Source organism: Dermacentor andersoni, chromosome 6, assembly GCF_023375885.2.
Source record: "Dermacentor andersoni chromosome 6, qqDerAnde1_hic_scaffold, whole genome shotgun sequence".
Taxonomy (NCBI): domain Eukaryota; kingdom Metazoa; phylum Arthropoda; class Arachnida; order Ixodida; family Ixodidae; genus Dermacentor; species Dermacentor andersoni.
In genome coordinates, this window is record NC_092819.1 from 23895419 (window position 1) to 23913660 (window position 18242).

Below are 18242 nucleotides of genomic sequence, written 5' to 3' on the forward strand. Positions count from 1 at the left end.
TTGCTTCATTAGTTCAACCTTCCTTATTTAGACTGATCCAGGGGCCAGGAAATGGAATCGGTTCATAGTCAGCTGGTCTGTATGCTCGTGGAACGAGTTGTTGCCGGAGAAACTGTCAGTTGCGTTTAACTTTTCCTTTTGCTTCATTATTTGCTCCAGTGATGGCTCGCCGCGACGCTGGCAGATCTTCAGAGCCATATATCCGCGATATGGGTTAGATAAGGTGCAAAATTAGATATTGCGAAACAGCGTCCATCAGCAGACCCTGCAATAACCGTTAAACTCATAAGCAATATGACTGTGACCCGTTACCTCGTCTGGTTTTTTTCTACTTGTACAGCACTTTTCGTGCAAAATTGGCAACTGGAAACAAGAGTCGCAAGCAGATTAGAAATTAAGCGATCTACTTAGGGAGAAAGCCACGGCAGCAGCAAAACAGGGAGGAAAAGCGAAAATTGTTCGTGAAAATATTTATAGATCAATATCTTTTCATTTAAACAGGAAGTAGAGAAAACGCCACCGGAAGTTGAGAATAATTCCGTGTGCACATCTCTGGTATATCAGATGCCATAGTCGTGGTCCAAACCGCGTATGGCAGATCAATTACACTTCTAAAGTTATGAATCGAGCCGCCTGACGTAGCCACTTCCCTGCTGTGCTAATGGGGGTTTTTCTAATCTTCCGCGGTGGCCTCAGTACGTCTAGAACCCCATTGAACCACGTCCTGCGCTCTACGCGGTTGTACGGGACTGGGGACCACGAGTCGTTACGCAACTTCCCAAATAACAACACGAATTGGTTTTGGCACTTGGTAGAGCAGTAAACGAGGGATGCAAAAGAACTGTGATTGTTCCGCAAATATAGATTTCTCTATAATTCTTCCAGAGCTAATTCAAAAAACGCCACTAGAAATCTTTAGTTGGCACTTTCGCTTGTTAACTTGTTCTTGGCAAGGTTCTTCCTGGCATCTTTCATGCGCAAGTCCATTTGATGTGGTTCTCTGTTTGCCAAGTAAAGAAGAGGTGTTTCTCACAGGTGTACCTGTGAGATACACGTTATTGCAATTCTCTTTTGCGGGTTTACGCGTCTTTATGGTGAATGGTGGGCATTATTCACATTTGTATTCGTAAAAGTACCCTCCCCCTCATTTGCATAGAAATGTTACCTTGGGTTGCCCCCCCCCCCGAAAAAACATCCTGCGTACGTGCCTGTTAGTGGGCGCAGCTGACGTTTTGAAACATTCGAAAAGTATTTAAGAATATCTGCATTTACGAATAGAGACTTCGATTCGAAGACCGAATCGAAGATGACGCTATTCGATTTGTTATCAGAAGGTTTCGAATATTCGCACATCCCTACACATTTGTGAAAGAGGTAAACAAATAATGTGGGCGACCACTTTTACATGGTGTGGCTTTAGTTCGTCTACACCGCAAGCACTACTGTGTTTTGAGATTTTTGCAATAGGCGATGCATCTCGGATGCTGTCGTAGGAGACAAAAAATTACGTATCTGTATTATGATTAACGCAAGACGTACAGATAACACTACCGATCAATGAAGGCAAGTGCCTGTGCATGGTACGCACTCCATTCGTGTTTCTGAAATATGGGCTTTTTCTTTGTTGGGGCGTAGTTCATTTACGCAATTCAATACTTTCGTAGAATCATTAGGAATACTAGCAAATTTATTCTAACAAAACAAGTTACGTGCGCGTTTAAGGTCGGATGCTAATTTGTTTCGGTCTTTTTTTAGTCTACTATGTGCTCTATATGTTCTTAGTTTTTATAAATAATGCAAATTATTTAGCCCGTTTTTCTCTTCAGTAAGGAGGCAGCTATCCATGGCTCTCGGAATTTCTAATTTTTTTTCATGTCTTATATGGAAAATTTAGGGCCACTTACCTACAGTTTGCAAGGCATATACACTTGGAACGAATTCTAAGGATCACACGGGTTTAGAGATATGCGCCGTGAAACTTTGTGGAGAAATGAAGTGTTCTTCCACTTTTATTCGCAACAATCCGCAGTTATATACATTGAAGCGAAAAGTACCGAATGCCCATGTATTTCGTTACACACTTTGGGACGAAATATATCGAAACTGGTGTCATCCTGGAAATCCGTTTCAAGTGGATGTGCATTGGAGACTCACCGGCTGCGTTTCGTAAATTGCAATATGTGCAGTAAGGGCTCTCATTCAAAGGTTTAGCGAAATTATTTAGTAGATTGCTTATTTCAATTTTCTGTGCAAATAATGTCCGCCTCTGAGCAATCCAGCTCACGACTCGAATTATGCGATCTGGCACACGCGAATTAGTAATAAAAAATTCTGCGTGGTCTAAAAAGAAAGCACAGGGTGTAAGCGCGTGGTGTACTGTGGCGTCAGTCTTTTCCGTGCGAGCGAGTAGTAATGTTTTATATATTCTTCCTGCACGCACGCCCGTCCGGACAGGCCTGAAAATGGCTGCATTCGAATTTGTGAAGCTGTGTACACGCTCCACGCGTGTTCTCTGGTGAGTGCGTTTAAACCAGCGGTGTCCAGGAAGTGCTCTACTGCTCTACTTGCGCGCTCCGTATAGGGCGGGGGGGGGGGGGGAAATCACGCGTCATTTTGGACACTTACAGACGGGCGCCACCGGTGTCAAGGTTGACTTTCGCCCTATGCACCCCAACCAAGCTCTAAGCTGGGGACGTATCTTGAGACGGTCATCTTCAGAGACATCGGTGGGCGCCGATTGACTGGTTCCGCAATCCGCTTGAAACTTACACCGTGCCGCTCGATGGCATCGATGGCATCGCACAGAGCGATCCTCCGAGTGCACGTCCTGTATACCTGCCATGCGCGGCGGGCGCACGTGCTTTTTCCAGCACGCCGTGGCCCCGCGGTCATGCGAGAAGCTGGACGCGTGTGCTTCCACGTGAGCGGACACTTCGCCGACGCGAGACTGCAGCATGTGCTATACTAGGAACTGCTTTGCCCGATCGCCACAGTCGCTGTTATACGGCGCTGTCGCTGTTGGCACGCGAGGTTAAAGCGCCGGTTGCCCATAGGTTACGCTGTTCCATGTTGCACTGGACACAGACGAGCGAGATTGCCTCCCGGTAAGAAGTTTAAGGCGGGACAGACTTTATTACATTGATTATAACTCTCAAGCACCGCCAGCATCTGTCGCTTTGGGACGTAATTGAAGGAAGGTAGGTATACTATTCATGTAAATGAGTCAAGATCGAGCCAGACGTCGTGTCCTCGAGAAAAAGCTAGCTCAAAAAAACACCCACAGTTGTCCATAGCTCTTCGCTTCGGAAGACAGGACAACGGAATCCTTAAAATTGAATATTCTGGGTGGTGAACACGATGCACGTGCAGCTGAACAACATGCTTTCGTTAAAAGCGAGCAGGTAGGGAGGAGCACAGGTTTCCCGGCTTTTCAGCCCACTACTCCAGCGAAGTGTAGACGTCGGTATGAAAAAGAACATAAAAGGCAATCTAGAACTTGCTAACGGCGTATTGCTGGGTGTATAAGTCCTTGTATCAACGAACTGCGCTTCGGCACAGTTTGAGCAGGATTGGCAGATGTCCCGCTACGTGTGCAGACAGCGCGCCATTACACTTGCGAGCAATGAGACATTCCTGCAGCGTGGACCCGACCTGGCTCTGCTAGAGCACTATAGGTGCACTAGAATAAAGTACGCAAGACCCACAAGTCAGAGAGCAGTCTTTAATTCCCGGCACTTGTCAATATATTAACTCGATGTTCAAACACATGTGGCACACGAAGTCTAGTGCACTCGTAGTGTGCGGATACGCGTGCCTAGGAACACGTTTTGAATAAGATAGCATAAAATGACTGTGGCCATGCACACGGATAAAATCATGAACATACTCGCATGTTTAGCTACCTGAAGCGTGAGGGACACAAACTTGACGACCAATGTGAAAGTGTTGATGGTGGAAGTGCGGCGCGGCTCATCAGAAGTGCAAGCGATGTCGGCGCGTTTGTCATGCAACACCAACGAGGCACAGGCGTAGTGCGGCTGAAGTCGGCTGCAGTAAATATGCAACACCTAACAGAGCCCTGCCGGTCTGGTAACGGCAAGTCGCGTAAACCATGCCAGGCACAACAAGGGGCACATTCGTCGTTGAGCAGAAGAATAAATCGGCCTATAGGTCTCAGACGAAAAACATCTCGTCCTTCAGGTTGTCGTTGAGCTGGACGACGCTGGCGTCAAATCTGTTCGTTCCCCGGATCTTTGCGTGAGCCGTCATGTAGCAGCTGGCGCGAGCTGCGGCGAGGTGGGCGTAGTAGACGGGCGTCGGGATGGACACGGGCGTATCACAACGGGCGTACATGTGGCACAGGCTGAAGGAGATCTTCTGCAGAGTCTCGGGGTCGAATTCGTTGTCGTCTCGAATCACGTGGTAGTGGGCGGGCCGAGCTGTGCCCCTGAGGGGAGTGTGAGAGCACATAAAGAACTCTTGTTGGGAAGGGTGCGTGATGACCGTGTCCACGACCGTGCCTGCAGGCACGTTCGGTAGCTCCGAATTTTTGCGTATGAAGCGGGTTCTGTGCCGCTTCTGAACGGTCAGAAATGTAATCTTCGGTGTGGTGGATCCGGGGAAAGCTTTCTTGCATTCATCATCCAAGCAGGGAAGCTCCGTATCGTAAACTTTACTGTACTGTCCCTCGCTCACGCCGTCGCGGTAGAAAAGTATGGCTTTCGGTGCAGTATTATTGTTCTTCCGGTAGACATCCAGAAGTCCTCTAACCATGCTCCCCATGTTCTGGATGATTTCAAGACGTCGCTGCTGCTGCTGCTGCGGCTGCTGCTGCTGCTGAAGACTAATCGCAGCGGCATAGCGAGAGGCGCACGCGTCAATGCTACCGACGATGGCGGCCACGGATGGCTTCGCGTCATTCGGGCCATGGTGACTGACGTCGGCGCCCATAACCATGACGTCCTCGAAGTCGAAGTTGTTGATCTTAGATGGCATGGCTTTGTCGACGAATCCAAGCTTTGCTTTTATCTTGCGCATTACGTTCAAACAAAACGCACTGCCAAAATTTTGCAGTTTCCCCTGCTTATTGTAAAGAGCGACACATTGTGTGATCAGGCCAAGTTGAATTTCGGCGTAGTACTTGATAAGGTAGTAGAGACTAGAGTTTGTGTTATTCAGAACGATAACAATAAAAGCGGCACCTTCTTCTGGTGCTTCAAGTGCTTCCTCAACAGTTGGAAATTTTTTTTCAACGACTTGAACGTGAGAGAGCTCCATACCAAGTTCTTTTCCCTGCTTGATGATACCATTTCGTAACTTCTTGATAGGTTCCTTTGCACTGTCACACATGCTCAGCATCACCCACTTCATTTCTTTCGAGTCCTGCGGAGGCTTCAATGGCGAGACGGTAGGTAAAAGCTTCGCCGTGATCTGGACAGGGGATGCAGAGATAGAGGTGACAAATTCGCCCAGTTCTGCTCGGGGTTGCCTTTCAATTTCGGCTACAACCGATTCGGCTCTAGTAAACCTAGTTTCGGGAGGCACAGGAGAAAGTGTCTCTGCACCCCGCTGTCCGAGAGCTATGAAGCAGACCTCAAGAGGATAGTAACAGTCTTTGTTTAGAATTTTTACGCACGGCAGCTTGGGGTACCGAAGCGCAGAATATTTGCGGCTGAAATATTCCGCAACTGTCTCCCTCGTTGAACCTACCATTTTTTCGTCCGCGCTTTCCTTCACAATTTTCTCGATTTTGCCAGTGCGACGGTAAGGCAGATGTTTGACGTCCACTTTCAAGTCCTTTAGTTTTTCGCTGAGGAATTCAATGTTCTTATCCAGAAGTTTTTCTTGAGGTGAAATACTTGCACGTCGCAGCAAACGGCAGACGACAGTTATAAGAGGGTCAGGTTTGTAGAGGACAGTCTGTAGCGTGTCCACGTTTACGAACGTTCCCGACTCGCCCGAGCGGACGCTGGTAAGCACGCCGTGGTAGAGAGCTTCACCTCGCCGAGCGCGCTCCCACTCCTTTGTGTCTGCGCCCACACGGCTCACGAGGATCCTGCCAAGGTACTCGCGGTTATGCGAGAGAGCGCAGCGTAACGCAACCTCCAGCGCTTGAACCAGAGGTGTCCCGCGACCAGGTCCGCAATGCTCGTTGATCCGATGGGTCACTTTGATGCTGACGCGGAAGTCTCTTGACTCACCGTTTGCCATTTGCACTTGGACGGTTTTCTCTCTGTCATCTACAGGCTTTGTTGAGTAAAATGCACACTGGCCATCAAAAATCGGTGCCTCGGTATTTAAGTGCCGGCGGGCGAACTCCATGAATATGAGTCGCCTGTCACTCGAGGCCATACGCGTGAGTTCTCGTGGCTCCGCGCCCTCGACATGGTTACATATCGTAACCGAGTAGTGGTTCACGGCGAGCTCCTTGGGTATGTGCACTTTGAAATGATTCGCGTAAACGGTGAGTGTCGTGACTTTGGTCTCCTTGGAGGGTGAAATTCCACCGGCGGAGGATATACTGGTGTCTGCGCCCGGCATGGGAGATCGGCCCGGTGAAGGCACTGAATAGAGGAAGAGAACGACTTAGCTAGACACTTCACAGTATGCAAGAGGGCGTAAAAAAAGATTAACTGCGATATGGGTACCTGGTTTGATGGGACATCTGCAACTGAAACTTCGCTCTAGCCGGCATGTCAAAAACATCACTATGGGTATTGCGTTCAAGTTCCCTGCGCTTAAATCAGCGGTTTGAGGCATCGAACTGAGCGTATAAACAATAATGCGTTGCGATTCCTGTGGTTGAACATAGGAACGGAAATCGGAATTTGCTATAATTGCCAGCACATCAGCTACGTTTTCAATAATTAACCTTCGAATTGTTGAATTTACGGGACAGGCCGTAATTGCACGATAAAATCCGGCAATGATCAAAGTATGCCACTGGGCAGTTTTGTCAGTGCAGGCAGTTCAGGAAAATACAACAGACTGCAGTTAAGTCATAGAATGGCAACTGCTAGGTTATAGCTATTCGTACTGGAGTTTTCACTGTGCAGAAACGGCAATGAACATTGCTGCAAATTTCGAGGACAGCAGACAAAGAGCGGAGCTCCAGCCAGTGCTATATGAATACCCGTCCAGATGCTCCGTCACCCAGAGAGAGGAAAACGAGTAATAAAAGGCAAGGAGATTAATCAGGACTCAGCCCGCTTGGCTACCATGCACCGAGAGAAGGGAAAAGGCGCGGGAAAGATTTCCGAACTTTCAGCAAACGTATGCCCTGAAAATTCCGGATAAATCAGTTAATTATGCGCCATTTGCGCGTCCCTGATGCTCGTTTGTGTTGGCCCTATGAGAAGAAAAAACAAAGAACCAAGCCCTTTTAAGTTACCGGCTGGTTTCATATCCTACCTTGACTGGCGTTTGCAGAATCCCACGTGACAGCACTTCTTGGGCGATTCCAACGCTGCGGTTCAGAACAATGGCCTCGCGAAGTAGAAGCCCCTCCGCTTGAATATGTGGAGCAGCTGCTGGTGGCGCCGGTTGCCGCTGAAGAGGGAGAAGAGCCTGCATAAGAAGTAAGCTACTGCTGTATTAAAAAAAAATTAAAGAGATACGGAATGAAGCAATGGAGTCCTACTGGCCGCTTTGTCTAGTGTCGCAGCTGGCACTGGTATAACCGAATAGTTCCACACGAAAAAGAAAAGAACTTGTTCACTTTTATTCTGGGCACGCAGAGATGATTGCGCTCAAAAAGTCATCTTATGCGAGTGCAAGTAGTACTATAAACAATTGTTAATTGGTGCTTGAACTGTCCACGACTGAAACTTCGCTTCAGCATATCGAATCTTTTTATGGGCAATGATTTAACTCCTCCAGACTTGAACAATTTAAGGTATCAGGCGTTGCGTAGCGTAAGTGAAGCGTTCGACATTATAGCGTTAACAATGGGATGTTACGGACGACGGTACAAGCGATACGAACAGATGCGTTGGTATCAACTGAGGGTTACCGTTTACGAGATATGATGCAAATAGCATAACGCTATGGAAAAGTTTTTAGCCAGGTGACAATGAAAGGCAGCGAGAGCAAAGATAACCAGATGGGGAGGGTAAAGTATAAAAACACTAGAGAAGGACCAACACAATTTATCCGTCCTGTCACATTTACGTTCCGCCGTCAGCGCTGTACTCCGTGCTAAGCGCAAACACACTGTCAGCTTTTAACCCATTCTTGCGCAAATTATGTGCATAGAAAATTTACTTTCATCATATTTCTTGCATGTTCATTTCTACTCGACTTTGGGTTCCATGCTGGATATTCTCCCCCCCCCCCCCCTTTTTTTTTATTTTGTTAGCGTCGCGAAGGAGCAACGCTTACAAAATAGTGCTGACGGCCTCGACTTGCTTTCGTAAAAGTGTTCCTTTTGCAAGGTTAACATAACTTCCACAATTAAAAACTTTCGAACTTTGAAGACTGATTTTGTTGAAAAATTGTATGCGTAATTCGACCTGTGACATTTACGCAGCATTCAGTTATGTAAGGCAGCTAGTATCGTATGCGCAAAACACGATAATCTTACATTGAGTCGAGGAAGCAGGCGGCGTGGCGGGATTTCTGGGTGCAGCGTTCCTCGGGTGCACGTTCGAGCCCACCTGCCATCCCTGGCCGGCGAACGTTGTAGGCTGTACTAGATGTCCACGTGGGGACGTGATCGGCGCTTGGGAATGGTAGTCTACGTGTTCGCCTGTTGCAGGACGCGATTGCTGGCTTTGCCCTCGGCTGCCGCGCCCTCTTCCTCCAGTCTGTCGTTTAGGCCCGTAGAGGCCCGTTCCTCGTGAGCCGGCGAGCCCTAGCTCAGAAAATTGTTCTGAAAGAGACTGTTGGTTTGAGCCCCAGCCCTGTGAACTGGACATCTGCTTGGAAGGTGATTGCTGCTGAAGAATGGAAGGATTCCCGGGAATGGCGTGACCACTAGCCCATTTAACGGCTGACGTCTGGGTAACGGGGACCTGAGGAGATCCGGAAAACGCCGCGTGATGCTGCTGCTGCTGCTCACGGAAGGGCAGCTGATGCTGCTCACGGAAGGGCAGCTGATGCTGCTGCTGCTGCTGCTGCTGCGCACGGTAGGGCTGCTGCTGATGCTGCTGCTGCTGCTGCTGCGCACGGAAGGGCTGCTGATGCTGCTGCTGCTGCGCACGGAAGGGCTGCTGCTGCTGCTGCTGCTGCGCACGGAAGGGCTGCTGATGCTGCTGCTGCTGCGCACGGAAGGGCTGCTGATGCTGCTGCTGCTGCTGCTGCTGCTGCGCACGGAAGGGCTGCTGATGCTGCTGCTGCTGCTGCTGCGCACGGAAGGGCTGCTGATGCTGCTGCTGCTGCTGCTGCGCACGGAAGGGCTGCTGATGCTGCTGCTGCTGCTGCTGCTGCTGCGCACGGAAGGGCTGCTGATGCTGCTGCTGCTGCTGCTGCTGCTGCGCACGGAAGGGCTGCTGATGCTGCTGCTGCTGCTGCTGCGCACGGAAGGGCTGCTGATGCTGCTGCTGCTGCTGCTGCGCACGGAAGGGCTGCTGATGCTGCTGCTGCTGCTGCTGCGCACGGAAGGGCTGCTGATGCTGCTGCTGCTGCTGCTGCGCACGGAAGGGCTGCTGATGCTGCTGCTGCTGCGCACGGAAGGGCTGCTGATGCTGCTGCTGCTGCGCACGGAAGGATCGCTGCTGCGAGTTTTCTGCTGGCGGGACAACGGCTTCACGAGGGCCGTTTTGCCCTTGGTGTTGCTGTTGTGGCTGCACCGCGGCGTTCGTGGAAGGGTTCAAGGCTTGTCTCGCACGGTCGTCAGCGTCTGGTACCTGTTGTGGGTAGCCCCAATTCCTTGCGGGACCATTCTTGTCTGGAGGCGAAGTTTCTCCACGATTGGGCGCCGCCATGCTGCATGCGCCAGAAATGCAGGGTGAGCTTAAAATCTTTGCGATTGCTTAGGAGCTGCACGCGAACATTATGATGCGAAGACCGCAAATCTTTCTACTACGAATTATTACTAGATAGAACTTTCACGCCGTTGTTCAGCTACACCGTGGAAATGATGCTTAGAACGTGCATTTGACCGGTCTACGATTGTAGCTTCAGACGTAACCGGGACGTTATTTAAACCACAATACGAGTCAAACTTTTTAGAAACGCTGACACTGACAGTCTGTGCGCATGCATTACCACCTAGAATTCCATATATAACGCGATATTCTGCTGAAAATGCCGTTTTCGAAGCTGCCATAACATTTGAAGCCTAAATACCGATGTTTAGCAAACCCTTGTACCAACCATCATTTCCGTGCTAGACGAACCTCCGCGTTTAGAGCTTTTGTAGATACTAGCCCTATAGAGTTGCCCCTGGTTATCTCTAAAGGAGAGTGACCAAGACCTTGAGGCACGCGCTATCGTGATGAAAATTTTCTTCCGGGCCAATGAATGGCCTAACTTTCGTATACCGGAAAGAGAAGGTGCTTGCGACAAAAGCTTCCCGAAGACAAGTGCGTGAGAGAACGATGCTAGCGTCTAGGAGAGTTAAACGCGTACTGGCTCAGCCAGCCAGCATGGGAAATCATGGGCAGTACGCAAATTTGCCTAAAACTGCGTCATACTGGCTGCAAACGGCCTGACGTCTTCGCAACATTGGTCGCTTTCAACAGAATGTTGCGCCATGATTTAAGCAACAGTTTTCAATGGGTGCGCAGGTGCGCGCAGGCTAGTTTGCGTTGCATATTTAGAAAACTGCATGAAGATTTAGAAACATAAATCGAGAAATGAACGCCAAAAGCACAACTCAATTCACATGCACGAAAATTTGGCGAATTTATGTACTCGAATCAAAGCACCTATGCGCATAATTAAATTTGTCTTCAATGTCGCTGCATTAACGAGCATGCTTTTTTATTGTATATGTAACCCTCAGCCATTTGGTGTTGGAGAGGTACGCTATCAAACAACAAAATATTGACTCGTGCTATACCGTCCTTGGATTCATTGCGGAGTCCGTGCAATTGTTATTTTAGCGAACTATATAAATTTGATTTCATTTTTATTTTCCATTTACCCCTGAATTAGAATATGCGTCACCTATGTGATTTACGGCAAGGTGCCCAAGAAGGCGAAAACGGGCAGTTGAAACACGAAAAGAGTAACAAATAGGCGTGAAATCAAGGTGGTCGACAGATGGAGTGGCACACTGTCGTACAAGAAATTAAACAGGGACGAAGTGCCTTAGAAAGGCTGAAGTAGGTTTCTATAGGCGAGCCTATCTTTGTCAGAGGCGTGAAACTCGTAAACGTGATACTCTGTATGATATCTTGATCAAGTAGTTCGTAAGGGCAGTGCCGGAAGCGAACAGAATCTCAAAGTATGAACAGCGGTTTTCATCCATGTAGAACAATGTCCATATCCCAGTGCCCACGACGTCAGAAAGTTTGTTGGCACTACATATCTTGAAGCGCGGTTTGCACAGCGAAACTATGTGGAACCTGCGCCGTCGTTGTCGGGCTGCGTTAAAAAGGGGCCACGTGACCTAGCGGGAGAGGAAAAGAATAGCTCAACAGCGGGAAAGGAGTTGGAGTGACCACCTTCCCGCTGTGAGAATGCCATCTTATAAGCGAATCTCATACGGTTGTCACACTGTGCATTTTTGGCGATCAACCAGATCGGCATCGGATTTATATTGATTTTACTCTGCTGCGAAAGAAACAAATGTTACGCTGGCGGTTTGCGGCCAACGAGCAGTGCCCAGCGATTGAAACGCCATACTTCTTGCGCCCGCAAGACGTGTCGGCAGACGCGTCAATCGTCGAACCAATCCAACCAATCGTCAAAACGATTGCAGCGTCCGCGATTTCAGTGGTGGGCCTTGAGCCCAATATAGGGAGCTTTGGATAAGTGGTTCCGCGCATTCCATCCCAGCTGTAACCATGGGAAGACAAAGAGCGGTGCGTATACTCCTGAGGAAGAAGCTGCCTACCGCGAGTGTCAGTGAGAGTTGGCTCGTCAACGGCCTCTTAAAACACAGACTAACCTCACGCGCAAAAAAAAAAAGGAAAGAATATAAGAAAGGAACATTGGGAGAGAGAGAGAGTAAACTTTAATGAACACCAGCAGTTCTGTCGGCTGGGCCTAGGCCTCCCACGATGGGACGTCGAGGTCTTGCCTCTTCGCCGCTTCGTAGGCCTACTGGGTCGCCCAGAGTTGGTCGTCGAGATGGGAGCTGCGCAGGGCGGCGTGCCATCTCGACGAGAGGGTCACGGGATTAAGCTCTTGGTATTGATCTCTGCACTCCCACAGCATGTGGGGGAGTGTTGCCGATTCAGTTTTACAGACCTTGCACGTCTGGCTCGGGTAGATGTCGGGGTATATAGTGTGATAGCGTGTGAGGGAGGGGTATGTATTCGTCTGTAGCAGGCGAAGGGTGGTTGCCTGTGCCCTGTTTAACTTGCGGTGAGGGGTGGGGAAGGTTCTTGCGAGGTAAAATGACTTTACAAGGTCGTTGTATCTCGTAAGGCGGTCGCGCCCTGCGGGTGCACCTGCACCGTCTCCGGCACGGTTGACTAGTCCTCGTGCTACGGAGTGTGTAACCTCGTTGAGGTTGGTGAGGTGCGGGTGGACAACGCCGGCGTGTGCTGGGATCCAGACGAGGGTGATTTGATTTTCAGGCGAATGCGGGGCTTGTCGTAAGATACGGAGTGATTGATGAGAAATACGACCTTTGATGTAGTTGTTGACTGCTGCGCGAGAATCGCTCAGTATGGTGCGACAGGATGGGTCAAGAGTGGCCAGGGCAATGGCCACTTGCTCGGCCGTCTCGGCGTTTTTTGTAATGATGCTGGCAGCATGTCTGAGCACGCCGCCTGCTGTAGTAAACATTGGGAGAACCGAAAAAAAAATGCGCTCCTGAAGCATGCTCACCACGCGAAGCACGTAAGAGCGAAAATGAGGTGAAAGAATGGTGAAACAAAAGATTTAAAATATAGACTGCTTGCGAAGTGACTTGCATGATGTAACACTCGGTGTAACTAACACAGATTCACTATTCGACCATCTTCACGGACTGGAAGGGGCGGTGATTTTTTAGAAGGGGTACCGTAAACTGTTAGCGTACCGAAAACTTTTCGGAACATAGGCTGTCATGAATTACCTGGAGGAAGTTCACAAATTCAGTGCCTTTCCACTCTGAAGAAGGATTACCAGCGAAGCTGTGTATGTGGGTCCCTTAATGGCGAACTGCACCTCCGCCGCAGGTCGGCCCGGCATTGCACTATCTTTGGGATCGGCTCACGTAAGGGGAGTGTAAAGCCTGCTTCACTTTCGCCGCGGGTCGGCATTGCACTATGGGGAGTTTTTTCGGCACGCGACACTATAGTGGGGAATTGCCCTTAACGGCTTTGCTGTAAAAAAGGCTTGTTGGCCAGTTAAAGCTTCTGTACGCCACCGAGAAATATGCGTATCCGTGTCGTCTGCGTTGAAGTGGTCATTGCAGATGGTTCGGCCATTATAACAAGTCTTGCAAGAAAACGTATTCACACTAATCTGAAGAAAACACCGATGTATCATCCACAAGCAATACAAAAAAACTGCCACCTAGGCATGCTATGCGAGGGAGATGCGAGGGCGATTGATTGCTGTATTCGCCTAAAAATTTTGCTCCCCAAGTGACGCAGTCATATTTGACTGGGCTACGCCGCGTCCTTTCCTGCCACTGTGCCGGGATGAACGTTGTATCAAGCTTGATAGCTTATTAATTATTGAGAGTTTATCAGTTAACTAAGTTAGCTTAGTTAACTATTACATAGCTTATCAAGCTCTATAATATTTACAGGCTTGATCACTGCACAGCTGCATATCTGACGCATACGAGAAACGCATTCGAAGGACATTTAAATTTACAAATAACCATTCGATTCGAGGGAAGAATTGGACACAATCCGATTTATGGTTCGGAAGTTCTGAATATTTGCACACTCCCTGTTTTTCTTAGCATTAAAACTTACAGCGACTTCTTTAGACAAGATGATCGAAAATATGGGGTTGTACGTGCCAAAACCACGATTTGATTACAAGGCACGCTATAGGGGGGACGGGACTCCGGAGTAATTTGGACCACCTGGGGTTCTGTAACGTGCACCTACATCTAAGTACCCGACTGTTGTCGCATTTCGCTTCCAATCAAAATGCGGCCGCCGTGGGCGGGATTCAATCCCGTGACCTCGTGCTTAGCAGCCCAGCACCATATCGCTAGGCAACCAGGGCGGGTAGGTAGTATGCCTGGTATATCGAATCGAAAACTTACACGCCAAACCCAAGTTTTCCTTTGTTAAAACATTTGTGTTGCCAAAAGGTTACGCTGTACTTAGCTAATCGCCAGTGCTAAGTGGTCATCTAGCGTCTAATGAGCCCCCATGCAAAACAGGAGGGAACCGTGTTCGCCGAGCTTTGCTTAACCACGCCTGCCAATGACCAAAGGTTTAATTGCAGCTCGCCTGGTCGCTTGCTGTTCGTCTACGAGACATATCGGCTGTGTTTTGGAAGGAGATACACGAAGTCGGCGCTCAAGGTGTTCGCCAATCACCGTGTGCCGTCTTTACAGCCGCTTCCCTGAAAGACACGAAGCCACTTTCGAATTAACCATTTCAAAAATCCTATCTTCACTCACTTAGCGGAAAGCGTTGGATACTAATGGAGAATATGAAACCCGATCTACCTTTTCCTGAATTTCACGCAAAAAAGAAAAAGAAGGAAGCCTGTGCGTCAGTGAGGCCTCATGTTTTTCCACAGTCAAAATCAACCCGCAAGATATTTGAAGGTATTTTCTCGTTTTTGGACCGTTTTGTCACAGGAAAAGTTGTCTGAACTTGCTAAGCAGAGTGCCCGATTTGTTTAGGGTGCAGTGCAGTCGTATGTCGAGAAAGGAAAGCAAAAAGAAAGAAAAACATTGTTATAAACCACGGTGGATGCTGTGAACAACCGCGACGTGAAGGCGCGCTCGGGCAAGAACCACAGGGCTGCGTTGCCACCCGCCTGTCAACCAATTCTCACGCACGGAGTGGCCGTTGCGCTTTCGCAGATGCAATTTAACACAGATAAGCTGGCGCAATATTGTTACTAATGCCACTTTAATGTGCCGAAACAGTACAGGAGCTGGACGCCTTATGTATAGTAGAGGGCTCCGCATCAATTGGCCCCGGTTTTTTTCGCTTAGCCAATGAAGCGAGGCAGCCACGAGCGTCCCTATCTCTTTCCCCCTTTCCGCTGTTGTAGCAAGGTGGCAGTCGCGATCAGGAATACGCCCTCGTGCTCAGCAAAGCACATATTCAGAGGCACTGGGCCCTGCCCTCTCGGGGGGTGGAGGGATAGTCTGACAATAGTGACGCAGTCTTAAAACATCGAAAATTCTCATCTGCCATCGCCCACGACACCTATGTAGGACTCGTGACACCAGCCTAGCACAGTTTCAGGAGGACCAGCCCCGTCAGTGGCGAAATGCAAGCAGTGACGTTCCGCGCGGTATTTTCGGACGATACCTCGCCTACGCTTCTCGGAACAGCAGCGGGTCACAGGTACGTACAACGCTCCCGTAAGATTTCGCAAGAAAATTTACAGGCTGGTGAGAGTCAAGGTTGCCTCGAAATGGACGGGGCCCTCAGCACTGACCAGCCATAATTTCGCAACTGCAAGAGGTGACCTAAGTACAGTTGGCGAAGATGAATTCTAAATCAGAGATGCTAGACTAGGTGCGTTTGGAGGTGCGAATGGCTGATTGCAGAAGAATAGCTCACCGCCAGTGCACTGCATAAGGAATATTTCGTTAAGCACTTTGAGAGAAGGGAAGGAACGCTACAAAGCTGCGAGTAGTGCGGTTAGAGGCACGTTAGCCCTGACTGGAATGACTCTTGCTTCGTGGAGAAAAGGAACTCGCACGGCTTGAGTCACTAGTCTGCAAGCGTGACGCTTGCCTTTCAGCGTATAAACTTAGACAGGCGTAGAATGTGCGCGTAGGGCCCCCCACAACAGCGTTGGCTAGGATGTCGGAGAACGCATAACATGAAATATTTTACCAATTTAGAAAGAGAACCCATAACACGCCGCACTGTTCGAGTAAGGACCGCCATTGAAACGCACAGAAGGAGTAAAGAAAGAAGAAAAAGGAAACGCTCGAAAAATGGCTCGTATGGGAAACTAACATTTCGGCTTACGTGCAGGGGCTGCAGCTTCCAGACCGATGTGCACGCTCCCGTAGCCGCGCTGTCGCGGTAGCTCACTGCTCTGACGGTGGCAGTTGCTCAGCAGGACGCTTCGGTCCTCGAGCCACGTGATCAAACGCTTCGTTAGTGCGCATGCTCAACAAGAAACCTTGATTACTGCGTGAACAACGCAGCAGAGGAAATGTCGATTTTCTCGACCTGTTGATTTCTTGGTATCCGTCCCGCTTAGCGGCCGATAACACGCGATAGCGGTTCCGCGGGCTCATACGAGCCGATGACGGAAAAAAAAAAAAAAGAGTGAAAATAGATCATAACGGAAAATGAAGCGCGTCGTTACAGAATGGTTCACCGCCAAGTGTCCTGTCATAGGAATCGTTTTTTAGACCTGTGAGAGGCTGTTGACGTTCGCGTCTGCGCAACATATATATGTGATCGAGGGTGTAATCGCTCTCTCTCTATATATATATATAACTGGGCGAAAGTGATATTAATTAAATAATTCGGTTTTACGCGCCAAAACCACTTTCTGATTATGAGGCACGCCGTAGTGGAGAACTCCGGAAACTTAGACCAACTGGGGTTTATTAACGTGCACTTAAATTTATGCACACGGGTGTTTTTGCATTTCGCCCCCATCGAAATGCGGCCGCCGTGGCCGGGATTCGATCACGCGACCTCGTGCTCAGCCGCCCAGCACCATCGCCACTGAGCAACCACGGTGGGTGAAAGTGGTATCCTATCCGGCATTAAGCTTGGGGTGATGGTAGTGTTTTATTTGTTCTTTTGACGAAATGGAGCCCCTGTACGCTGTCGTGCAGCTTTCGACAGCCACATTCAATAATGGTACTTCACCCAGTCACAAATGTTATTAAGACATTAAAGAGATGTTGATTACGCGAAGAGAATGTAAAGGGCTGACTGGGCTAACTTTCATTTTTTGAATTTCGGGCCAGAGCTATTATTATCTTCTCATATTTTGGCCACTGTGGGACTGTAAAGGTTGCACGAAGGCACACTAATAAGATCGAGCGCCCGAGCATAGTTTCTAGCATGGATTACTAGAGAGAACTCTGGCGCTACGATTGGTCAGCTTCTCCATAGAATTGATGAATGAGGTGCATTTGTCCAGCCTTCGCGCTTCTGTCTTCAAGCATCTTTGTGGCGTTATGGGTGACGTCCAAACGTGGCGCCCACGACGTGTTCTCGGCTCGGCAACCACTTCCGCCGCACGCAGCCAGCGAAAGCATAGCCTTTGAGATTCATTTCCGTTGCTCGGAGACGAGCAGACTTGTACGCAACTAATTACACGTAACTTGTAGTAAAATACACCATATGTTTGCTTTTGTAACAGATCGATTACATTCTTTAGTCTGTAACGATCACCGTAACTACATGTTTTTCAGTAACCTATTATATCTAACACGTTACTCAACAAGAAACCTTGATTACTGCGTGAACAACCTTGCAGAGGAAACGTCTATTCCCCAAGAGAACAAGCTTAAAATGGCGCCGCAGCTTCGAGCACTTGAATTTGGCGGCAACCACAGCAAAACGCCCGTGATCGCGCCTCGCATCAGCACGTGTTCAGACAGCCTGATGTTCAGAAAGGCGAACCCGGACACTCAGCATTCGTTTGTTTATCTAAAGCTCCACCAGATGTTGGTTAACTCTGGCCGGCCAGCGCTGCGATGACTCGATAGCGATGGCCACTTCGGTCGTTGATGCTGGGAAATCACCTAAAGGACGATTTTAAAGCGAAAGCTTTACTGGCCGCGAACTTGCGATTTCGCCATGGCGATGCTCTGAGGAGGCACATGACGTCACAACACGCCCCTCGCCGCGGATATATATATATATAAATATATATATATATATATATATATATATATATGTCTCGCTCCCTAGTCACTACTGCGCATGCGCCACTAGTAGCACCGAGCCACAGGCGTTCCGCCGCTGCGCAGCGCCGCGCCTTTTCGCCTCCGCCGCCGTTTGGTATGATGTCAC

General features: G+C 49.1%; 1 protein-coding gene across 2 annotated transcripts; it reads right to left on the reverse strand.

The window, feature by feature from the left end:
• Positions 1-3707: 3707 nt before the first annotated feature.
• On the reverse strand, positions 3708-16616 carry LOC126521570 (protein argonaute-2-like). 2 transcript variants are annotated; one of them, XM_050170266.2, is made up of 4 exons: positions 16227-16616; positions 8582-9924; positions 7411-7566; positions 3708-6563 (listed from the first exon to the last, which is right to left on the reverse strand). In XM_050170266.2, exons 2-4 carry the CDS (start codon positions 9921-9923, stop codon positions 4174-4176), a joined length of 3888 nt encoding a protein of 1295 aa, XP_050026223.1. In that variant the 5' UTR covers position 9924; positions 16227-16616; the 3' UTR covers positions 3708-4173. The 2 variants fall into 2 exon arrangements, with proteins under 2 accessions (XP_050026223.1, XP_054921924.1); XM_055065949.1 differs by having other exon boundaries at positions 16215-16616.
• Between the last annotated feature and the right edge of the window lie 1626 nt (positions 16617-18242).